Here is a 26,225-nt window from a genome sequence, read left to right as displayed (position 1 = left end):
ATATGTAAATATTTTGAGTTCTTACAGTCAAAGAGCAATTTTAAGGATTAAATGACTGCGTCTTTTAGTCAAAACACAGAAATGAACCGTTACAGTACATTTACACTTGTGTAGTGTTCTGATATCCTATATAAACATTTTAAGTTAAAGCAGAAGTAAGTGGTCCGGTCGTTTTTCGCTAATGCTGCGTTCCAGGCAGGCTTTTGAAATCGTAAATTACAGCTTCAAGTCACAACTTACAACTTTGTAGCGTTTCAGGCAACCCACTCGTGTTTTTCCGACCTGTTTTTTTGAAAGTCACTATAACTGCCACTCGTAACTTCCGACCGGTGAACTCGTACCAGATCGAACTGGTACCACTTCACGGTCGGAAAAATACGAGTTTCCTTGAACGCACCATAACAGTCCTCGTCCCTACGTCGCCACATTCACGGCGTTCCTTGGCTGCACACACAGCCCTGCATGCCGTTCTCTCTCCTCATTGGATAAAAACTGTAGGATACGATAAATGTTTTCTCTTCGGCTCAGAGCAGAGCAGAGTGACTGACAGACCCGTGTTTCAGTCCAAACACTCTATGTAAGTGATTGCTGTCGGAAGATATAACTATTTAAGACTTATATTAACACAAATATATCTAATGAGTAATTAAGATAATCAGCATTGCAATTTAAAGAGGAAATTTAATTGTATTTGAGCCGAACCGTAATTGTCTTGTGTCTGATATACAGTAATAGAACATTTGTTCACTATGCTTGCTATCTAATGATTCATAATTTACCCATAATTCAAATTGTGGGGTTTCAGTCTGGACAGAGGAATATTTCTGAACGGGAATTGAGCAGCTCTCTGACTATAAAAACAGAAATAGGGGGAGGAGGAATTTACAGATACTGATATACTGTATCTTTGAAGACTGTACAGATTGTAACAATGCATTTTGACCAACAGGAGATGGCGGACGACAAACTGTGTGTAAAACGTGAGCACAACATTGTTACATGAAAAGAATTGTACTACCCTCCCACACAGATTATCGTTTTCTACTGTATAAACTATACTTCAAGGAGAACAACGTTCAAAGCGCACAGAGCACAGAGACAGTTCCAGGGTTATCAAAGAAACTTTGTATGAGATCACTATAGTGGTGTCTGTGGCTCCCATGAGAATTTCAATACAGATACAGTGTTGCACTCAATGTTGAGAAAAAAAATGGCGATTTTGAGATGTTCTTTGTCACGAAACCAGAAAAATATGAAATAATTGAACTTGTCAATGTTTTGTGCTGCTTCAGTACAGAAATTGTGACATTCAGAAAACTTGTCAAAGCGTGTACCACATATTAGTGAATACTTATGGTTACTACTGAAGGATTATAAATCTACTTCATGCTCATGGCAAGAGTGTGTTGTGACTTATTGAGGAAGTGCTGTGTGTTGTGTCCTACCTCGAGGGTTATTGAGTGCAGCTTCAGTGGCCTTCCTGCCCTCTCCACAGTGGCTCTGGTCAAAGGGCAGACACTGCTCCCCTGTCCCGGCCACCACCTCAAGGTTGCGTGATGGGTCCTTTGGCTGTCCAAGGTTTCTCACTCGGTATACTTTGCGACTGCTGGTGTCCGACACGTACAGAACTTCTCCCATTGGGTCCATGGCCAGGTAGTACTTATGAGCAGGGCTGGTGCTAGTAGGAGAGGGTGTACAACGTTACTCCAAGTCAGTCAAGTCACAAAGTGGAGTAAGTTTAGATGGTAAAGATATGCAGAGAAAGAAATTATTCCAGTGACAAATACCAGCAAACGACACTGAGTTTCTTCTGTTCTTCTGTTTACCCAGACTGACACAAACAGCTGCTTGTTTGCGACATGATATGATGCGGTTTGAACTTACATGTATATTGACAGTGAGAACTGGCCTATTTCAGGAAATTCCAATATTAGTCAGTATTCACAACTAGACACAACACCATCAGTTGAAGCGAAGGGATGCAGCAATCAGGTCATTCCAGTGAAAACATTAGTGTGAGAAACTCCAGGAGCCAGTGCTGGAACAAGATTAATCACTTGTAATTCAAATAGTACAGATGGCCACAGCCACAGCAGCCAGATAATAGTCCTAAGTGATTATCCCATTGTCAGGATTTTGTACCTATACGTTTTTAAAGAGAAAAAAAGCTTATGAATCCAAAGTATTAAACCAGTAATTCCATGTTCCTTGTATGTCCCTGCACACACTAATAATCCCATTCAGTGAAACCAACCTGAGCTAATCTCAACATACCTTCAAAAGACTACATTCAAACCACATGAAAAAAGAAGAACATACTAGTCACAAAGTGTCAATAAAATGAGGTGAAATCTTCCCAAACAATAACACCATCATTCAAACAAGGGCAACGTGGAGCTGTTCAAGAGTAAAATAACACCCCTGGATCTACAGCTCAGATAAGGCTCTTGGTAATGTGCTCCACCCTTTCTACATTACTCTTCTATATGTGCAGAATAGTCTATATGCTGCATAAAGCTGATAGTCCTGATGTCAAGGTGACCATTAAGTAATTCCTTATTTTGTGGTGGATAACTGTAACAATAAAACAAAGCATGGATATTTTTTTCAAACTGAAATTCAGTTAATGTGGAAAATAGCAATGTGGTGAGTACAGCGAAGGAATGTACTTAGACTGTAATGTTCACTCATTCTTACTCTTTTTGATGTGGAAATAAGGTAGAGTTTTCTCCAGGGTCAAATGCTAAGCCCTGTGCAGGACTCTCAAAAATAAAGTGCTCACAATTATGAAGCCATGGGAATAATTTACATGAGCCATATAGTCATATGTTCTTCAGCTTCAAAGCATCCACATGTAAAGCACTGATAAGGAACCTTATGTATAAATGTATGTGTGGACTGAATAAGGTGGAGAATATCATATTAAAGCCTTGGTAAATACTTCCAATAGCTGCATCTTTACATAATGCTCCTGTAATATGATACCTCTGTAGAAAGAATCTACTTTGACAATGAGATACAGTCAAGAATTTCATTTTATGTACATAATAATGTGACCTTCGTTTTTTTTGACACTGTGTTGTTCGCAATATGTCATAAATATAAAATGTTATCCTAGATTGATTATTAACAATCCTCTGCTTCTATAAAACTTTGTTTAAAATAAAGCAAACCTCACTGAGAGAAACAGGAAAAGAGGGACAATAACAGGGAGTAGGAACGGCAGGCAACAAAGGTCCAGGACCAAAATTAAACCCAGAACATTCATACAGCTAAATTTGGCCTAAGCCAAATGAGCTGTGTGGGCACATAATTGTTAATTGTTCTAGTTGTTTTTGGAGGTTTATGGGAGGCAACAGTGGACATAAGACTGGAAGGTTGTTCAGCATAAAGTAAGGCTGAAAAATACAGGATGTTGTGAAAAAGGAAAGGGTATATGGAACTGTGTACTTTTCAACTGTTTTAATATCTTTTGTCCTCAGTGTAACCCCTGGATTACACCTGAGCCAGCTGTGACGCTGCTGCAGGAGCAGACTGCGGCCACTCCAGACAACGCTTGTGATGATATCAGATGTGCTGCAGCAAAGTGTCACGGAAGCAGCTCACCAAAACTATGCACCTGCCTCTACTTTTTAAGTATATATTTTTTGTTTGTTTTTTCGCCTTTAATGGACAGGAGAGTTGAGAGAGAGACAGGAAATGGGAGGCAGAGGCGGGGGGGAGGTGACATGCAGGAAAGGGCCGCTTCACGGCGCATCTGATCAATTTTAAAATAAAACATTTTCTCCCTGCGTTCCCAGTTGAATAAAGCATCACATCACTTCATCAACATCACAACCACTAGCACCAAGCCCGGAGGAAGGAAACTGCAGTCACAGATTCACATCTGTCATTCACCTGCACATGGTGGAATCCACGGGTAAGCCTCGGCTTAAGTTAGCACACCATGAACACTGACTTCATTTTGCCTCATGTTGACTGTGAGCTATGTGCTGTGCTTTGAGTAGGAACACCAACACTGTGCAGAGACAACTCTGCTTGCTCCTATACGCTTCCAGTACATTCATTACAGAAAACCTTTTAGTTACCGTAGTTTGATTATTGTGTTGTATTTTTGAGAACTATAATTTTGCACTCTGAAAATTGCAGCTCTCTGTGATTCATTATTACTCAGACTTACTCTGTAGTTTGATATCCAATGTCAATGTGCTGGGTCTGGCCAGAGGCTTCCTGCTGTTAAGACATCCCTGTAATGGTGCTATTTTTTTTTTTCACTGGTCATTCAGTGAAATATGTCTTGTGAGAAAAATTACAATGCCAAGAAAAATATTCTCTCTGTCTTGCTTGTCAGTACTGTAGCATGTATGCTGCTTTACGGCCCTCAAAACCTTTCTGTGGTTTCTTAAACATTTTTCATAGGTCACCAACCGTTTCCTATAATTGTGTGTTCGCCTTGGACTGCAGCTGTGCGTCATGAGCCTGTCCTATACTCACTCTAAAGAAAAAACTTCCTTCTGATTTAAGCCGGAAACTTCTCACAACCCAGAGAAAGAGAGAGAGAGAAAAAAACAAAAAATACGTTGCAATGTAGGCAAGAGTGCTGTCAGTCATCTAGTCCATTAAGTGCATAACTGTTTACAGAACTCTGCACTGAACTGCACATGCATAATTTAGTCTTGATCCTAAGAGAGTTATTCACCGAGTTCCAAAGTGTGCCACTACTCTGTGCAGTATATCATATTTGTTGGGCCTCTTGACGCGACTGCGAGCCTCGCATGGTGAATACAACTGATTACAAATAACTTCACCTGTCTTTTCCTCAATTAGATGCTCACAGCTCGGAATACATTTATCCAGTGGACGGGAAATGAACAACAATAACAACCACAGCACAAACAATCCCACTCCAGCCTCCCTTGTTCCCTGCACACATAACAAAAACAATGATCAGAGTTGATAGACACAGTGATCTAGCTGTTCCTGACTGTCTCTCTGAATCAAGCGTCTGGGCTCTCAGATAATATTGCAGAGGACTTCCTTCCCTATTTGCTTTAGTCTTTGCTCAAACTCTTGAAGGGAAAGAATAGACAATGGTTTTACAGTGAGTACATCCCATATTGTCTCCCCTCGGAGAGCACCTTGTTTTGAAGCCCTGTTGGCTGATAGGCACTTTGCTGGGAAGAATGTGGAGTGAAAAGCTTTGAAAGCTGAATATGGATGAATAATTAATGTATTTGACTTGGGAGAACAATAGTATGGAATAAAAGAGAAACGGTAAAAAGCTGCGGTGTAGAGAAAGGAGGAAGCGGGAACTAAAGGAGAAACCTCCAGGGTGAGGTGAGGGTATCCAGAGTGCCTTCTGAAGAATCCAGTTGCTACGGGCTAAGACCAGTGCTTCTCCACCCTTTATTTCTTGTGTGAAGTTTCCCCACAGGTGGGGTGGGATTAACTACAGTGCCCCTCCACTGACACTGCCCACTGTGTTCCAAATTTAGATCGATTTTTAACTGGATGGTATTTAACTATTAATGACATTAAAGTGGATATAAAAGTGGATGTTACACTATTTTTCCCAAATAATTCAATTTTAGTTTGGTGAAATTTGCAGTCATACACTACTACTTGGATGGATGTTTTAACCATCTAACCATTAGGGCTTCTTTGAGCTTTTTTGCCCATTTAGCTTATACAACTTTACAACTGTTTATCCATTGATTTTAGCCAATTCACTATGTATTCATATCTGGCTATTTCAATTGGCTATCCATGTTTTTTTTTTGACAATTTCAAGTAATTATAATTTACTTTTAACTAATTAGGTTAACTATTTATTCATTACTTTTGCTATGTTAAATATTGATCAGATTTACACTATATCAGCCATTCAGCTAGCTATCTAATTATCTGAACTACTCCACAATCTTTCTACTTACCCCCTGGCAAGGCCACAAGTATTCCCCTAGGGTACAAATGCCGGTGCTTGGGATCACTGGCTTCGGCTTTCCAGTAGGTATTTACTATGGTTTGTGCATCACGAGCACATTTACATTTTCACACTCCCAGACATTTGTACACACCCACCTTTACAGTACAAGCATAAACAAGCCACGTTATCCTTTTTGCATGGTTGAAAACTCTGGCATGCTGGAGATATGGCATCTTGAAAACCCCATTCCCTTTTCAAATCGGATAAACTCTCTCTGTCTGTCTCACAAACACCCACAAGCTATCACACACACATACACCCGGCTTGATATAACCCCTGATAGTGGTGCGCACACACAGACTCACAAACATCCGCACACACATACACACACACAAACCCTTTAACATCTGTCTAATCTTCTGTCGAACATGGTGAATAGAGCTCACACCACCATCACAATGTCAAGGCCACACCAGGCCTCATGCTTTTTTACTCCAGCTCAGGAAGTGAATGAACCGCTGCATCCTCCAAACAGAGTTCTGCTAATCCTCTAAAAGAGGAAATCCTTGACATTTTGGCTTTTTTCCAGTTTACACATTTAATATCGCGCAGTGAAATTTAAATGAGGATTTGAAAGATCTGACTGTAATGTATCATACAGTGCATGACGATTTGGGGTGTTTTGTTGGTGTATGTGTGCAATTGTGCATCTTTGTGGGGCATGGGAAAAGTGAGGTCAATCCAATTTACAGCAAACAAACGAAGGTAAGTGCTGTGACACATTTTTCCACATGTTTTGTCTTTTCTCCTGACACATCTCCTTTGGGTGAATGCGTGTACTTTTCAAGATACATAAGAGAGGTGTTAATCACCAATTCTCACCTGTGTCTGGTGTCCCGGTTCCTGGTGATGAGCCATGGAGGAGCGTTTAAAAAGGAGAAAAGAGAAGGTAAAAAACAATCACTTGTAGAAATTCATTGGCTACAATAAGTCAATTCTCACCTCATACAGTAAAACTAGGTTTGATTTAGATGACTATATTGTTTCACATTAAATATCAACCTAAACAGGAAGCTTCTTGGCATTTTCTCCCAGAGGGCAGGGAAGTATCAAATACAGACACCATGAAGACTCCGTCTGAACCAGCAATATTAGTCAGAGATGATAATAATAGAGAATGAGAGAGTAAAGTTACATAAGGAAAACGCATTACAGGACAAATGACTGTGCAATCCCACCGAGATTCTATGCTTGAGAAAGTACAAAAATAGAGAATGTAGTGCCTGCAGCACAGTAGAAGATATCATCGTCATAATCCACGGGAAAAAAATATCTTTGTTTCACAGCACAGACTTTGAGCTTCTCTTACATCCTAAAGAGGTAGATTAGAGTCTGTGATGCCTGAACCTCACATACCCGGCTTTTTGCATGAAGACAAACTTCAGAGTGTATTCTGCTGAGATCAAAAAGATCACAACTGCAGATGCCAACCCGAGCAAATGCCATACTAACCCATATCGGCCACACTAATTTTCCTTTAATTGTGCTCAAGTCAATCCAATGCTCAGAATCCCACTGCTTCCCACTGTGGGAGATCCCTACCAAGATCAGACTTTATCAGGCGTATACTCAACAAGATCATGGGTCTCACTTGAGTTCGAGTATGGTTCTTGTGTATCCGTCTGGATGAACCCTGCGGATGAAGTTGAAGTCGCCCACGTAGAGAGAGCCATCAGGGCCACTGGCCAGGGCCACAGGGGCAAACAGCATCATGTCTCTGGCTGCACCGTTGCAGCTTGGACTACAGGGGACACTCCGGTAGAAGCCATTGCCCATTACAGTGCTGATGACAGGAGGCTGCTGGGAGAGGAAGACGTTTTCCCCATTTCCCTTGTGAAGGATTCCTTGGGGGAGAGGAAAGCAATAAATTCCTTAAAGGCTGTTATTACTACGTGTGATGTGATACACATCACATATACACACACAATGTCCTGCCAATGGTAGAACATGAACATGATCTCTTTTCTTTGTTCTGTCTGAGTTCTCTCTTCTCACCACTTTTTTATGCAGATTGGAGTCACAGTCTACAAAGAAGGTGATGTCACGCACTTCTCTGTACCAGCTGGGATTTAAATGTGATGGACAGTTATTTGGTCAAATTTGACATTTAAATCTTATAAAAAAAATAAATAAATAAAAAACATAGCTTGTTTTATATTTAGTGAGGAGTATCAAATGTTATAAACAAGTACTTAAGATTTGAAATAATCTTTCAGGAACTTTAATGCAATTTGTTGAGCTGGTTAGCTACAGTACTGCTTCCTATAATGTCAGATAAAGTCTACTAAAACATTATGTATGTATGTGGTATGGGCAATCTGGTCCTCATTCACAAAAATGTGTGTATGTGTATGCACTGAATAGTGGCCGACTGAAGGGAAGCAAGATTTCAGCGCTGTGTCTTGAAAAAAATGAACAAAAATTTTCACTTCAATCCAACCGAATTTAATTAAATTTCAGTTGATGGATCTGAAACTAAGGGCAAGTGGCAGCTGGCCTCCATGAACTGAAAACAGACAAAAAAAAAACACACAAGTATATTTTCTCCTTAGGAGGCTTGTGTTCATCCTCACCGCTGCGTATGTTGAGGGTGTGGTGTTTGTCCAGTGACCAGCCTCCCAGGTTTGAAGGGACCAGTTCAAATCCTTGCATCAGAGCCGTCCTCCTCTCCCACTGGATAACTCCAGGACATGATTCGTACTCGTAGCCGACCGATACTGAAACGCAGATACACACAAAGGGGCTTGATGTTATGCATGGTAATAACTATATGCAATGCACCTGCTGTGTGTAACATCATAGTAGGTGCAACAAAATAACTATGTGTGGTGGTATTTGTACAGAACTTGACAGTCAGACATTCCACACCAACACACACACACACACACACACACACACACACACTCAATTACACTCGCACACACAGTTCCCATCACTCTCAAAACTACATTGTATTGAGTGGTGAAAGAGATGAAAGGCCTGTAAGCGGGCCCTCATCAGTGTGTGTGTGTGTGTGTGTTTGAGAGAGATCAGTGAAAAGTGGAGGCGTAATCAGGAGGAGCCCGTCTTCATGAAGGAGCCCTAGAATTAGCTGCTTGGCCTCTTAGTTGTAATGATACACTGAGCAGCATCCCACTACAACTAACAACTATCAACAGCTTTTTTTTGGCTTGGCAGGATTAAATATGTTTCGACAGTAATTTACCACTTCAGACTTGGAATACGTTTAAAAGCAGGTGTTAAAGCTGTAGGGGCTCTCAGAAACATGTTAACACAGACACACTCACATATTCTGCAAGACAGTCACACATGTAAGAGAGCGCAACACGCACACATTCTTTTGTAAGAGTTGAAAACTCACTGAGCACATTTACTCTACTGTAATTTCAATTCAGCTAATCTCTATTTCCTCTTCACTATGTTCATTTGACAGTTATAGTTATCAGATACATGTTACTACAGTAGCATACGTTGTTCTGTAATGTAATATCATAGATGAGGTTACTTGAAACTGGTGGATGTACTAGTTAAATAGAGTTTGAATCAACCACTAAAAATAAACCAATAATGTAAAATAACATGATGATATATTTAACCCTGGAATCAGTGTAATGTAATCAAGTAATGTAACTATATTTTCTCTGATAATACCTCTGTACTTATACTTATAATACTTATACTTCTGCGGGCAGTACTGAAATTAAGCATGTTCACACTGTAGCATTAATGCCTCAGTTTAAAGCTGCAACTGATCTTTTAACTGTGGGTGGTGGAAAAGTTGTGAAAATAACACTCACATATTATCACCTTATAAAGTTGTAATGTCAAACTCACAATCAAACTGTTGTTCACCAAGCACACACTGAGAAACATGATTACGTCTGATATTTGCTTTAGCAATCTTAGCTTAGGTTCGCAAGCTAGATGCTAACTTTGTCTATCTGTCTATTTGAGACAGGGATGTAGGCTACTGCATAATGGCTTTATCATTACGTTTTCACTATGAACTGTAGCCTACGGTTGACCAAAAGAAAAAAAAAAGATGCTAAAAACACTGCAAAAGAAAGCCTGAAAGAACTGCATAGTTGGCTGATTATTCTCTGTGGCCTTATTGCTTTTACAGTCAGTGGTTTAATCATTTGTTTGTATAAATATCAGTGCAGATCAGTGCATCTTGATGTGAAGCGTTTATTTACCTCATATGCTAATGCCTGATCATTGCTTGAATGGTAAATGGACTGGCATTTCTGGAGTGCATTCTTGTCTCTGCAACCACTGAAAGCGCTTACACTACTACTGTAGTCACATTCACCAATTCACACACACATCCATACAGTGATTCTATTTATAGGTATTGCGCATAGTCTCCATTCATAGTATCTTGCCCAAGGACTTAAGTACTTGGGGACTGAACCATTGACCTTGTGGTTAGTGGGCAACCCACTCCACCTCCATTAAAACTAACTTTTCACTTCTCACAAAATCAACTTGTGAATTGTGGTGCTACAGATTTCCCCTGGCCTACAAACCATATTTTCCAGACATAAGGAAACTTATCTGACCCCCCAAAATCACATCATCATCATACAAACAAACAAACAAACAAAAAATCAGTGATAATGAAATGGAAAATGGTCATTTTCACTGAAATCTGAAACTCATCACATACAGTACGTAGCTACTAGTAGATCTGCTTTTTTTTCTTTTGCATGTTGTGTGCCTCTACTTTTCACCAAAACTGAGAGTTTGGTGTATGAAATGAAAAAAAGAATCCATCTTTAACATACTGTCTAATTAATGCAGTGGGAGTTCAATACAGTTAATTTTTCACAGTCAAATAAAGATAATGATGTACTATACGGTAAGAGGAGCTTGACAAGTCTGACACAAAAGCTGTATAGAAGAATAGTTGTCTCTGTCAGTCACTGTTGGCACTGATCTCTCTAACTTGCTTCATTGTAAACCCGCGTGCCTCTGAATTGATGGGCACTCAAGGGGAACAGGAGAGCACAGTCAGCATAAAGAACAGCAGAGATGGTGGAATACGTTAAGTAAGGGCTCTGACATTACGCACAAACTCAGGAGATTCCCTTTAACACGGAGAGAAACTCATGGGGCACACAGGGCCAACTTAAAACTCCAACTCAATGGGTACAATCAATAAAGTGATTGGGCAGGGGGAATAATGGGTAATTTGGGACACTGGGGAGTCTCATAGAGAAAAAGAAACATTATAGTGGACAGAAGTTCTCAGTTGAGAAGCTATCTCTTCAGTTCATTTAAAAGGCTCATTTATTTCAATTTTCATATGTCTTCTGCTCTTATAGTTTTGTGATCGTGTGGTTTTGAAGGACAAAGGCAGAGCAGAGAGTCACCGAGTTTAAATTTATATTGAGGTAATGCTTGGATAGACAGATTATGCAAAAAAAGAAAAAAAAATACTTCCTAGAATAACAGCATGTTTTAATATATAACATATAATTTCTGACCCTTAAATTCACATTGTACCCCCCTTGAAGAACCTGTTTCATGACCTGGAAACCACCCAGCTTTAGGAAAGTGCATATCAAAAGTTGCCATAAATAAATTGCCGTCAACAGGGACACTGTCTTGTTTTTATTTTAAATTCTACAATAAAACTGACTTTATTTGAGGAACAAGGCATTTCCAGGACAAAAGGGGCAAAGCAATCTCAAAGGGAAAGTGTCAGTGCTTTGAGAACTGCTTCACAACCTAATATTACTGTAGCTATATTACAAGAAATGACACACTCACACACACACACAGCAGCACATACACACTCTCGCACAAACAATGCACACGCACACCATAGAACATAAATGCACACTCAATATCTCACAGGTGAAAGCTTTCATTCCCCTCTGCTGAAGCCTCAGGCAATGTGTTCACCCCAGCAAACAGAGCATGATCTCCCTTTCTCTGGCTGTGTTCGAGCACACGGAGTGCGTGTGAGTACGCAGGCACACCTTGGCGCATGTGTGTGTGTGTGTGTGTCTGTGCACGTCTGTGTCATTGTGCCAACAAAGCACCAAGAACTATAGAGAGGGAAGGATCAGGGGGAAACATGGGTAGAGGAAAGAGAACAAGGGAGGGCAGAGGAAAACAGGAGAGTGGTAACAGGGGAGATCAGAGAGAATGGGGGAAATAACAAGCAGGGAAGAGAAGAAAAGAGAGTTCAGGAAAGGACAGAAACACAGGAAACACTACGAGGGTAGAGGAAGACAGCACATGAGGGAAGGGGGTAAGGAGGGCAGAGAGGGAGGTGGCTCTGCAAAGCAGGGCAAATAATAAAACAACATCATTTGAGTTGAGGAAAGGTGAGAGAGCTGGAGCAGATGAAATGAAGCCCTAGCAGATAAGAGTGGGGCGAGAGGTGGATCAGGTGAAGGCCTAGGGATGGAGAGATGCAATCTGTGTACAAGACCATACACTTGAGTGGATAAAGCTTCTGGCATGCCTGCGATATATAAGTGCTTATGGAGAACTCCTGTTCACAGCAGCAGCACTGTTTGTCTACAACCTGCCACAAAGAAAAAGTGGGAAACACAGATAGTGGAAACATAATCTCTCAGATTACCTGTAGAAAGTTCAAAGGGTTAATCCCTCATAGCATCTGTAAAATGATTCTTTTTTTGCCATAATGAACGAAAAGTGCAGGAAAAGTGACAGTTGTGTATCTTTTTTCACAGGTAGGAGGGGACTCTGGAAGGAAACAGATCACCGTGGCGTTCACTCAATCCACTTCCCACCGTGTGTGTTACACAATTTTAATTTCCTGGCCCAAACATTTTAACTGTAAGTGAACACTTTACTGCAGCCTGGTAAACCTGCAACTGTCAAACTAATTATTTAAAAAAATAAATCCACATAAAGCAATAATTATTATTATTTTTTTATAATCAGGCAACTTCAAATCTTTACTATCACAATAGAAAACTGATTACTTGCTGAATGGTCAGTAATTTACATTACGACTTCAGGCTTTTGTGCAAAGCAGTCACTCAACATTTGACCACAGCATGCAACATTTTTGATCAAAAATATCAAAGGCTTATTTGCAAAGCCTGGAAATAACACATTAATGAGACGCAGAATACATTTTTCCATCAAGTTCGTTTGTTAGGAATGGTTACATATTTTGGGAAGTACCGTTATTTGTTGAGAGTTTGTTGAAGAGATTATTAATGCTGTCATGTCTGAGGCAATTATCGTAGCATAAAGACTGGAAATGGGGACACTGTGTAAAAACAACAAGTTACAGTAAGAGTATACAGTGCATGCTGTAACTGTTTTGTGACCTGAATGTTTCGGGACCTGGATGTAGGTAGGGCCCAAAAATGACAGTTCTTAACTCATGGTAAAAACACCATTTGACATTTTTAAAACTCTGAATTAGAGTGTGACATCTATATATGTCTGTAATTGTTGAACAGATGTTCATTATAATCCATGTCAGAAATCAGTTTGAATGCTTTCTACAGTATAACCCAGATGTTTTGTAATTTATATATTTTTCTGGGATGTTTGCTTTTATTCCACAGAGTAGATGTGACATGAAATAAAGGGAGGGAGAGGACACAATGTGCAACAAATGTCTTTTCACTTATTTAAGACAGAAAGAGGAACTGTGAATGCAACTCACTATATTTCCTTTCCTACTTACCAGTTGCATGAGTGAGGCCCCAGACCTCCTGGCCATAAACATCAGTCTTGTTCCAAACTAGCCTGTGGACCAGACCAGGCCCAGCAGGATACCAGCGCTGGTACAACCTTCCCTGGACTGATGCACGGACGTGCACCTTGGACAAACCACCCAGTGGGGAGACGGGGGAAGATGGGGAAGGAGGTGTGAGGAGGATCCGCAGCAGGGAGAGATACCCAGCAGCTCGGGTGCTCAAATAGTTCAGTTTCACAAAGTCTCCTGGGATTGAAATTTCTTCCTGTACCGCCTGTGGAGGAAAGAAAGGTGTTTTATCATACTTTGCATTTTAATAATGAGTGTCCAATGAGTGTTATTGGCAGGTATATAAAGAAATAGCTCACGCAGTAAGGTGTCCGCCAGTAATAATTATGAGTATGAAGAACCTTTTCTTCTTTTTTGTAAAGAATATCTTTTTCATGTAAAGATGCTACACAGTTAGTCTGTTTAATTAGTCTATGAGTCAAAGGGGAAAAATGGTAAGACAAGCTATGTGAGATGTTTTACAGTTTTGGACTGTTGGCCAAATAAAACCAGCTAAATGAAAATTAATACATCAACTCAAGCTCTGGAAAATTATAGCAGGCATTTTACTTATTTTTTTTCATATTTTATGGACAAAATGATGGACCTATTAAAACTAATAAAAGCACATTAACTGCTAATGGAAACAAGCATTACTTAGAGGCATATTGTAATGATTATTATGTTGAAGTAAAATAAAGTCAAGTCTGAAAGATCATGTCTGTACTGACAGTTTCTTGTGAAGAAAAAGGTGAAGAACGATTATACATCATATATCTTACAGACAAATAAAGCACAACTTTCATCTTCCATAAACATTTAACAAGCCACCGGAGGAAACATTTACTCATCCATCACAATATTTCTGTTGGATAACAGCGTGCCATTTCAGTCAGAGATTACCTTAAATCAAATTATCTGTTAGACGATGAGACATTTTCATCAAAAGTCTAAATCCTTTGATTCCACTTATTAACACAGGTGAACACAGTGGGTGTTGCAAAGCTCATGGTGAACATTAAGTACTGTTCGTTCCATTTATTTGCTTGCTGCCTGTTTGTCCTGAGGTGTTATTTGTCATAAGGATAAAATGTTCCCTCATTTCAATGGTCTGTTCGTTCCAATCATCTGATTTGGTAAAATGAGGCTGAACTCTGAAGAACAGATGATGTGTTGTGGGTATGAGTAACACGTACAACTAAAAACTCCTATTTTCTTCTGCCACAAAAGGATGCTGTGACCATAGTACATATTGGATATGACATTTTCTGCAGTCTATCATGTGTCCAGGCAACAGGAAAACAACTTTCTGTGCACCAAGAATCTTAGTTGGAGCTGAAATAAGATCAGGGTGGTCACAGTGAAAAAAATACATTTGGAGCCACATTGGAGGGTGAATATGTAATCACCAGTCTGACCTCCACACCTGACTTTCAGACACCTAATTTGCTTTTGGTGCAGAAGTATATGGATGGAGAACAAATTTGCATTCTGCTCATTTTTTTTTTTTTTTTTAGCTCAGTTTGTATTTGCATCATGCAAATATGAACTGAGCTAAACTTGCAAATTCCAATGAGACCAGGTTGGTTTGTTACTGAGTTGTTACAAATTGTGTCTGAGCATCACTCTCACTGAGTGACACTGGTACACATTAGACAGTGTGTTGTTATGCTCATGCTTTTATTTGTCCAACAGAATACTTATGACCACAGCTATGACTTTGGTATTTGTATGTAGCACTGCAACTAAAAATTATTTTGATGATCAATTAATCTGCTTTAACAACAAATAAATAGTTACAGCTACAGGATGTAACTTGGTGGTGATGGTGCCATCAAAGGCCTTTATGACACACACACACATTGAACAGCCTGTCAGCATTTCATGTTTCATGACATGATTGTGACAATGTAAATGGGATTTATACTAGATAAAGTGAACGGTATAGCTATCTCAAAAGTCATTGATCAATCTCTTCCAAACGTATCACTCAAACCACAATTAACCTTTATCATATGAATAAAAAGAGAAATGTATAGCTTAAGCCTTGGTGAGACAGGAGCAGTAGACCAGAAATGTATTTATGTATTGATTGACAGTTATGTACTCTCACCCATGACTATATACTGTATATGTATACTATATATATATATAATCAATACATAAATACATTTCTGGTCTACTGCTCCTGTTGCACCAAGGCTTAAGCTAGTATTAGCTGCTGGCCATCAGCTGCTAACTCACAGGATAGCTGGCCTCCAATTCCTGCATTAGCTGGGACGGACCATGATGAGGATTTAGGTGAAGGGCTGGTTGGACGTAACATACAGTAGCAGATAGAGGGGTGGATTTGCAGAGTGTAGTGGTGTCATGCCAGCCCAGCACGCTGTGTGAGTTAATCTACTAAATGTCCCAAGGTGTCTTGTTTTGGTCAATCAACCATCTAAAATCCAAAGGTATTCTGTTAACAAAGATACTAGAGAAAACCACCCTGCAACCTGGTGGACAGGGAAATTTTGGTTGAAATGACTACAATAAGCTGTAGTAGTTTCAGTCTATACCCTTTGATGACAAATTGATTCAGATCTGTTCTGTTCAGCCTCAGTTCATTGTCTTCAGCATTAACTAGCAAATGTTAACATGCTAAACCAACGGTCGCCAACCCATCAGTTGCAATCTACTGGCAGATCTCAAAGACTTTCTCTCAAGAACAATTCCACCTTTGACCAAAATGTGGGTTCACGTTTTAACTCATTGACTCCACAAGCAGACAAAGAACAAACAATAGAAAAAAATTAATACTTAAATAAATAAACAAATATGACCCGGTGGTTATTAATTATCCATGGTGTGGAAGCCTCAAAGAAGGCGACTGCACATTACCTACTGTATACTTTCTAAAAGTGATGACAAATTTCAATGTAATCATGTTGTAATGTAATCATCTTTACGAGCTTTAGGAAATAAGCAAAGCAGGTAACAGTGGGACTTAATATGATTTGATCACTGCAAATGTGAAAAAACTAGTTTCCTCATAAAAATGCAAAATAAGGCACATTCCTTTATTTTTTGCTGTTATGTAATACAATATTTAGTTAGTATTTTAAGTATAATGTATTGGCTTTCAAATTCTAGTTGTAATACATTCTTGTCTCATGTTATTCATTTGAAATCCGGACTTAAGCACTTAATGTAATTCAAATACTATAAGACCAAATGAAGAAGCCTCATGTTGGAAATAAAATCTGGGCTGCATTTTTCTCTTGAATTTCACTCAGGCTGAGCTCAAAAACATTGTGGCAACTGCACTAAACTACAGTGTTAAAAACAGTAATCATTACACCTTCTAAGTGATGGCACGTTAGCACAAAGCACCAGTGTTGCACAGCTGCTAGCAAAGCAAAGTGGACAGTACCTGTAGCTCAGGTACAGCTGGTCCCTTCTCTGCACATGCTCCTGTGTATCTGGGAAGAGGGTAGGGCAGGACCAGTGGGTAGGGACTCAAAACACTCCTGATGTCACACTTAGGAGTTTGAGCTTCCTCCCTGGACATGGTAACCTGATCTAAAACGAGGAAGTTATTGTTTGGCGTCCAGATGGTGCGCGTTTGCGGGAGGAAGGGTGGGCGCTGGAACATCAGGGTCACAGACATTGCGCCCAAGGTCACTAAGTCAAAACTGGACATGAAAGAGAGTAAAACAGAATAAGACTGGAGGAAGCTGTGGGAAAAAAACAGACAAATGTGAATTTTGTAGTTTGTGTCTGTACCTTCCATCCTGCCTGCTGATAGTGTAACCATACTCTGGATGCTGTGGAAAGGTGATGTTGACTCCAACCAGGGGAGAGCCGTCGTGCAACACGACACTACCTCGAATTACAGCTACCCGACTGGAAAAACAAAGACGGGAAACAGGGAGAGACAAAAAGAGGGAGAGATGACAGGTTTACACTGATGGAGAACATAATCATTGTTTGAGGAGAAAGGCATATTGTGATGCACTAGCCAAACAACCTTGTGCGTGAAGAGAAAGCAACTGCATTTATTCTGCTCAGTACAATTCCCTTCTGTAGCACAGAGAAATCTGCCAGAGATTGCCAGGATACAAGGACCATAAATATAGCTTCACCCACAGTAAAACCTTTCAACACCCTGTCATATTAAAGGCAAAACTTCCACATCATGTTTATATTACAGTGACAGTGGTACAGTACCTGCAGCAAAAGGACTGTGTTGTTCTTTACATAGCCCGTAAACTATCAGTCACATCTCGGCTGTTTTAAAATATTCATCTTGATTTTGCAGGTATAGTGTGAAATACACTGCTCAAACCTGGAATAATCGCTGAACTCGTCAAATGAAGACAGATTTGGATCCACACATGTGTTGCACTCGCGCACTCACACACACAGGTTCACTGATGGAGCCTATCTGTTACTCCAGAAGAGGGATAAATGAAGGATAGAGAGGTTTCTCCGGGTGGCTGTGTTGCCCCGTTTGTTACTCTGATGCTGAAAGCAGCCATCGATTTCCCCTCAGAAAAAGACTGCTACATAATTAATTTATTTGTTTATTCCACAAGTGAATTGTGGAAAAATGCCCTTTGTCAATTTTTTTCAGAGGCATCACTTCTTGTTTTCCAAACTGAACTTTCTGGGTCATCATCACACCGGCAAGATGAATTTCCTCTGGTGGATGGCAGTGAGAGGCCACTTAAAAATTTATGGTGACACCTTTACGACTGGTGTAACTGAATGACACATTAAGCATTAATATGTAACAAAGAAAAAGTCTGCCGTTATACTCTGACACTGATAGCGGACGACAACGTGCTGCCGTGTGACTGCTAATCTCCAGGGGAACACAGATCACTTAGATGTGCGCAGAGGCATGTGAACACAAAAAGTCTCATTCACATGCAAACACACACTCTCATTAAACAAATAACGGGCAATGGACGATTAAGTGCATTAATACAGATGCATTTACTTCATTACCGACTACTTATGCCTTTGAATATACAGTGCGGCAGGACAACTGAAGGACACGGACACACAAAGCAAATATATGAGGCTATTCAGACTCAGGCGCGCAAGGAGTAAACAAGCACATACCTGATATCAAAGGGCACATCTCCAGGGAGAGTGTGTGTGGCTGCCTTGCCAAGGAGGAAGCGTATGCGGCGGTAGAAGCTGTGTGTGTGTGTGCTGGTTGGTGAGGGTGGTGCGGTGGAGGTCAGCGGGCTCTGCTGCAACAGGGCCAAAGGGTCGGCCGAACCGTGGCACAAGGGGTCAGACCCACAGCTCAGCTGCTCGCAGCAGTCGGGGTCCACACAGTCAATCAGGCCATCTGAAATGGACAGGGAGTTAAAAAAAATGTTCCTAAAGTGAAAATAAAGTTAAAAAAATACACACTCACAAACACTACCACATGATGAAATATTTAGAGAATATGTGAATGTATACCATTAATAGAGACAAGATATTACCATGTTTTTGATGCAGAATGTTTATGATGAAAAATCGAGATTTAAAGGACTAAGGTGCTGAGAATACATTTCTATTCTTAAAGGTCGCGGTGCTGTATATATGGGCAGCAGAAAGATATGAAGATGGCACCATAAAACCTCAGAATTGCACTGCTGGCAGGTGAGAAACTCTACTACAGTGATCTGATCTACAACTATGAACCGCACATGTATCATCATTATCACAAATATCAATCACATGAGATTCATCAGCGGCCATCAGTGCACAATTATAGCATCTGTTGCTATAAATCAGGCCTGGATCTTCATTCATTATTTGAATGTGATCTATAAAAGTCCAGCGTAAACAATGAGCCACAGACCACTGCGGCAGATAATAGATGCCGGGTTAGCATTTGTGTTTCCCATTTCAAACCTGTTTCTGAAAAGGCAGGAAACACTGCTGACATTTAAATGCATCTGACCACAGAGCAGAAAGCTAAAGGCCAACAATATTCTATTATAACCTCCTCCTCCTGCCGAGCTAAAATAGCACAATGGTTGATTTCCATAAGGTTCAGCACTTCAGCTTGAAAGCAAAATATTACTTGTCATTAAGGGAATACAGGTTTGTAGCATATAACGCACATATGGCAGTTAAGGAGTAAACATAGAGCGCTACTGTATATAAAGTGTAGGTTTTACGTACGTATGTATGCACAGTTGCACTGCATAGTGTGGGGGATAGGTGCTGTTGTTTTTTCACAAGGAGGCACACTACGTGCACTCCACTCTCTCATCCAGGCAGAATAATTGAAACTCTCCCTCTTCAAAGTTCCTCTTTATTCTCTGATTACTTGTGATAGCATCTTTCCATCTCTGTCTATCTTCAGAGACAAAAAGATTACCCTGAGAGAGGGCTATGAGAGCCTACAGTATATCTGCCAATTAAGGGAGATGGCTGAATTGTATGGTAGAAAATTACGGTATTTGAAATCTGTGCACAGAGGTGGAAGGATAGAAAGATAAGAGAAGTGTAAACGGCCTCCATAAGGCTTTGTTAGTGAGACTTCCTGTAGCATTATCATGCCTAAACAGAACAGTTTTGTACCTGCAGACATGTGAGGAGGTTCATCCATATTCATATGGAATCACAATACCACCAAATGCCATACAGTATGCATGAACTGAATTCCCTTTTGCATATAATGCCATACATAAAATCCACCCACTCACCACCTCAACCTCTACTACCTCTCCTCAACCTACTCATACACACAGAGAGAAAACATGATCAAATCAGATCAACACATGTATCCAAGGGCACGTCCAGAAGCACACCACTTGCTTTGTATCATATTTAACAGTGGTTCACTCATAAGAAATGGCAAAAACTGGCAATATTCAAAGCAGTGGAATTATGTATTATGGGAATTGTTCGCCCACTTTGGGACTAAAAGGCAGACTTCCCATAAAAAAAAAATAAAAAAATCAAAAGCACCTTTTCTGTCAGACCTCCCAGGCCTGCCAACAGAATAATTTGACATTTTCTAAAATGTGCTTTCTTACCAAGAGTGGAATGACAGGAGTGATACTCCTCTCATATCTGTCCATTACAGTACAAGGCTACAGCCAGCAGCTAGTTAGCTTAGCTTAACAAAATGACACAGCTTGTCTGGCTCTTTTAAAAGCTAGAAAAAATTACAGTAGTGTGGTTCATCCAGTGACCAGTAAACTGATCTTTATGTGTGAAATCAGATGGCAAAATGAAGGAGAATGTTTAAGCTGTGACTGAATTAACCCTTATATGTTTGATGTATAAAATTTATTGAGTGTACAGTGTGACAGTCCTTTTAATGGTGTTATTATTATTATTGTTGTTGTTATTTATTCCTTGAAGGCTACATAAACACAGACCAGTAAAAGAAAATACTCAGAACAATGAGACAGAGCATAATCCAATAATATAATACCATTAGTGCCTACACTGTTGGCAGGCCACGCAGTCCTGTTGTGACTCGTTCCCTTTGTTCAGCCCATAGTTTTATAGTCCACAAGACATTTTTTATTGCATGGCTACGAGGTTATAATCAAGAGTAGGGGCCTGTAATTCACATTTTGAGCAGCCATCTACACTGGCTTTCTGAAGTGTTGGTTCAGTTTGTCATGTATCTTTGGTAAACAGGGAAAAACAGTTACATACTGCAGCAGGTATCAGCACCTTGTAAACCTGAATAAGTGACGACAAAACAACTAAGTATTTGAGATTCCCTGCTGCTGTGTGCACTGACTGAGACGCAGCTAATAACAAAACAGTACAACACAAAATACAACAGTATTGGACGTTTGAAAATTAGGCAGTGGCGCTGTTGCGTGCCTCTAACATTGCTGCAGGACCCACATTTTATGTGTCAGTAGCCATTGTAGTAGTTGGACATAAATAGAAATTGATGATATAAAGATAATGAACTAATAATTAAACTATCAATTTAAGGGTACAGGGGAAAGTTGCATCAGTTAAATCAACATTTGTAACTGGATGAAGCTGATAATCATTGTATTGATAAAACCAGTTCGATTTGTGTGTGCACATTTGTGCAGGCAAAATTTGTGCACCATTTATGACATTTATATTTGTATTTTTAATCATAGGCTGCATCATCACATTAACTTCTAAAGTGGTGAATCATTCATTTGCAAATTATTTGTGTCAAATCCACATTTCCTCCTCATTAATTCATGCAATCTGGATGTTAATGAGATGGCCTTTTGCTTAAAATTGTAACACTATTTTTTTTTTCCCAAAAATGCATTTAGGACTTTTTTTTGATTTTCATATCCTGGTGATATACAGTGACACAGAAGTGCAGTATTTGCACAAGGTTCGGTTAATATCAGTAGTTACTACTGTCTGTTTAATTCAGTGCCAAACCTAAGTAATTAATGTGTAAAGAGTAGTTGATGGAAAATGATAAACAGTCGCCCTAATGTGTAACATTAACAGAATCAGCTAACAATTTACAATTTAGCTTGACTTGCAATGACTTTGCTATGTGCATTCACAAATCTTCACTGTGTTAAATTGGGCCTGCTTTAGTAGATACTAGTCAGTTAAGATATACCAGTAAGACATTCTTTTAGCATAGGCAGATGCACCTTCACGCATTGCTGGCCACGTGTGTCTAGTGATTTGACCAGCTGCTGCATGCGCACTCACAAACAGCCTGATGTTGAACTATTCAACAGTGACGTCACTGTGTGTAGTTGTTTTTGATCGTCTGAATGGGGTTTCATACGAGTGCCAGTCTGCTCAGTGTAGAAAGCGCATGTTCCAGTGGTTACATTTGGTTGTTAAAATTAATGGGGCGGGTGAAATTTCAGCAGCGGCATTTAGGGACAAAAAAAACAAAAAAACATACAAAGAAGCTTTTCCTACAAAACAAAAGCGACACCACCTTGTTTGCAGTGATGGATTACAGCAGCGGCTTAACATGTCCATAAAGGATATTTGATTTGAGTTTTAAAGTGAATGGGCACAGATGAAAACAATGTAATGCTGCACATTATTTTTTAAAACTCGAGCTGCAGATGTAGCAGTGAGGAAATGATTGTAATGAGCAGCATCCCCGTTACTGGTGAAATGTTGCCTTCTTGTGTCTTTCCATGACGGCAGAAAATCACAACTATGTGGCTGAGCCACACACACACACACACACACACACACACACACACACACACACACACACACACACACACACGTACGTCTCACCTGTCACCAAGCAGTTCCTAACCAAAGCAGCCAAAATCTATTCTGCATGGTTTGCTGTATTTAAACTTTTGAAAATTTCACTGAGTTCCTTTTATCCTAGCAGGTGGTATGCATATTAGACATTTAGCTGTGATAAGAGGAAAAAACTGGCATAGACACTTGCACATATGCACACACCCGCACACACAAATACATATTCAATATAATAATGACCAGCAGGACTCTACAGGAGTCTCAGCAGGACTGGGACAACACAGAGGGATGAAGGGGAGGAACAATGAGGCAGATTTTTCGGCAGGAGTAACAGGAGGAGAAGTAATGGAATGGAATGGACAATCTGCTCAAAAGGACAGAAAGTGAAAGAGGTACGATAGATAAAAAGAGATAGAAAATGATAGATGATGTTAGAATGTCACCTCCGTCGTTGTCTGTTCCATCACTGCAGTCAGTTTCCATGACAACGCTGCATCCAGGCCCACTCCATCCAGCCTGGCAGACGCAACGCCAACCGCTCTGCTCCAGGGTACAGCGCCCATGCCCGCTGCACAACCCTGGGCAGCCGTCTGAAAAACGCACACATGTGCACACAGGCGCACACACACAGTTTTGGTATTTGTGAGCACGCTGGAAGCGCACAATATGAAATTTTAATCCCAAAATGAAGATGAATTACCTTTCACCACGACATCCAAATCATGAGTAACTGTGGAGGAAAAAAGAGTGAGAATCTGTTAATGCAATTGTAGAGGAAAATTAGTCCAACACCAGTCACACCTTTTTGTTATCCTATTAATCATACTAATCAAAATATCACAAGGAATAATTCAACACTCCCACATGCTCAACACAACACACAGCTCACCGATGTTACAGTGCTCTCCCTCCCAGCCAGGCTGGCAGATGCAGGTCCCATCATGACACTGGCCGTGCTCTTCGCAGCGAGGGTGGCATGCTCTCTGGTCACACGCAGCACCAGTCCAGCCCTCCTCACACTGACACTGGCCCTCTGAGCAAACACCATGGCTGCCACATGGCACCGGGCACAGCTCTGCCAAACAGGTGGGTGGAGATATATACGTGAGAAAAAATTGTGTAAGTGTGAGAGGAAGAGAGAATGAGAGGGAGGGGAACAGATGGAGGAATTGAGCGTTAGGGGAAAATAAAGAGGCAAGTAAAAAGAGACACAGGGGACATGATGGGAGGAGAAAAAAGTTAAAAAATCAGAATTGGGGGTGAGCCATCGGATATAGGTGAGAGAAAAAAAAAACAAGCGATAGAGGAGGATAACCTTAGAGGCTAAAAAAAGTCTACTTTCTCACAATACACAATCTTCCCACCTCTAATAGCTGAGCTCCCTTAAGGAGGAGAAGAGTGAATAGACTCATAATAACAGCCAAATGATTCGTATTTGCACCGCATATTTAAACTACTGGGACTCCAGTTCAGCTCTATTATTCTTTTCTGACATTTTGATCAGATTTTCTGGGTATGTTAATACCCTTTCTTTTTCTTCATCTCTCCATCTTTGTCTCCGTCAGCTTTCTCTTTTCTGTATCTCCTTCTCTTTCTCTCTCTCTTGCAACATCCCTTTAAAATTCTTTGCTCCTTTTTTTGTCTATTTCCTTTTCTGTGCACCCCTCACCATCCAACTCTCTCTCTCTCTCTGCAGAAGCAAAGCCTCATCCATCAGTAAAGAGAGCAAAGTGCTGGAGGCACATAAAGACTACTTATCCAGCTGCAGTAAAAAGTTATTTCAATTTAAATATACATAGCATGGAGAGGGAGGAAAAAGTGGATTAAAGTTGGAGAGTTTTTCAGCTCTCTATTAGAATTACATTAGCTTAGCTATGCTTCAACAAGACCAGGATGTAGAATTGCTGGGTCCTTTTGATTAAAAGCCCGGCAGGTAGAGAGGGGGCTGCTCATATCTCAGATATTCAGCCACGGTCCATCATTATCATGGGCTATATCACTATAATAAGGCATGCATACACCTGAGAGTGAGAGCTAATGCCAGCTGCCTTCAAATCATTTGTCTGCACGGCAAAGCGGATCCTTCCCAAAACCGTCATTGAGTTAGGGTGGTGGAAACAGTGGAAACTTGCACCTATAATGCCTATTTTCCTCGCTGTCAGCTTATACCGCAAGGACAAGGACACTTTTCTCACTGTGCACCGCAGAGTGCTGCACGTTATATTTGAGACACTGCGGTACACACGCATTGCTGGTCCACTATGGCTGGCTCACTGTGTTTTTATTATAATCAGAGTAGAGGTTTTCTGGCTGTGAACAAAAACTTAAATTAGCTGAGGATGTAAGAAATATTTAAGAAATATATTCAAAAAACTACACACTAACTAATACTTAGATCACAGGTAAAGAGGTTCTCTGTACGAACATCAGCAAGCTTTTAAATGCCAAGCTGAATGTTCCTCAGAGTAGCAGTCTCTGAAAGGCCTCGGAGCAAAGTGAGAAGAGAGGGCTTTTTTTTCCTTTTTTTTTTTTCGCATGCCTTTTTTTTCATTTAGCTGAAGGGAATATTTTGTGCACAAGTGTGTGTGTGCGCATGTGCGTCACTGTGTAAATGCACAGTAAAGTGAGTGCTATGGCGAGGGAGGAAGAGGGAGGAGGAGGGTGGGGGAAGGCGGGGGCGGCCGGGGCTCCAGTGTGCTGCCGTCACCGAGTCATGAGGGGAAATCTCATTTACCACCAGCATGAAGAGACTGCATAACGCACGCATGTGCACTCACACTCACACACACTCACACACACACACAGACCCATTCCACAGTGTGGCTCAAATCCATATTTCTCTCTCATGTCTATCAAATCCCCAGAAAATAGTATCTGGCAAGAGCATGCGTGCTACAAGAACACTGGCAAACTCGTGATGTGCAGTTACAATTTTCAGTGTTTTTTCCTGTGTGTGAACAATAATCCTCAGGTCTTACCAGTGTAGCAGTCTGGTCCCGTCCAGTTGGGTTGGCAGGCGCAGGTGTCTGACTCAGGGAGATAGGTGCCATGTCCTGAACACTGCTCCTGACAGGCTGGCAGCTGGTCATCACAGCTCACTCCTGCCCAGCCTGCTGAGCACACGCACTCGCCGCGCACACACACGCCGTGCCCACCGCACTGAGGGTCTGCACAGTCCACTGCGGAGAGAGGGAGGACGAGAGGGAAAGAGCAGGAGTGAGTCAGAGGTGAGCGGAGGGAGTGAAAGGGTGGGTGGTGGTGGTGGTGGTGGTGGGGTGCCTGTCTCAT

At 40.7% G+C, this 26,225-nt stretch overlaps 1 protein-coding gene across 1 annotated transcript in view; it reads right to left on the bottom strand.

The window, feature by feature from the left end:
* The window catches only part of tenm1 (teneurin transmembrane protein 1), a 168,769-nt gene that overhangs the window by 40,454 nt on the left and 102,090 nt on the right, over nt 1-26,225 (bottom strand). Inside the window, exons 11-22 of the mRNA XM_085788394.1 lie at nt 25,916-26,116; nt 23,827-24,012; nt 23,638-23,667; nt 23,381-23,527; nt 18,843-19,077; nt 17,499-17,618; nt 17,146-17,407; nt 13,671-13,956; nt 8,560-8,703; nt 7,578-7,830; nt 6,809-6,829; nt 1,446-1,678 (exon numbers count right to left, since the gene is read on the bottom strand). Of these exons, the coding sequence (XP_085644520.1) occupies nt 1,446-1,678; nt 6,809-6,829; nt 7,578-7,830; nt 8,560-8,703; nt 13,671-13,956; nt 17,146-17,407; nt 17,499-17,618; nt 18,843-19,077; nt 23,381-23,527; nt 23,638-23,667; nt 23,827-24,012; nt 25,916-26,116 (2,118 nt within the window). The remainder of the gene's footprint in view (nt 1-1,445; nt 1,679-6,808; nt 6,830-7,577; nt 7,831-8,559; nt 8,704-13,670; nt 13,957-17,145; nt 17,408-17,498; nt 17,619-18,842; nt 19,078-23,380; nt 23,528-23,637; nt 23,668-23,826; nt 24,013-25,915; nt 26,117-26,225) is intronic.

This window comes from Trachurus japonicus, chromosome 10 (assembly GCF_045865225.1).
Source record: "Trachurus japonicus isolate A0001 chromosome 10, Traja_1.0".
NCBI classification, from domain to species: domain Eukaryota; kingdom Metazoa; phylum Chordata; class Actinopteri; order Carangiformes; family Carangidae; genus Trachurus; species Trachurus japonicus.
Note: the sequence above shows the minus strand (reverse complement) of the source record. Positions and strands in the feature narration are given on the sequence as shown.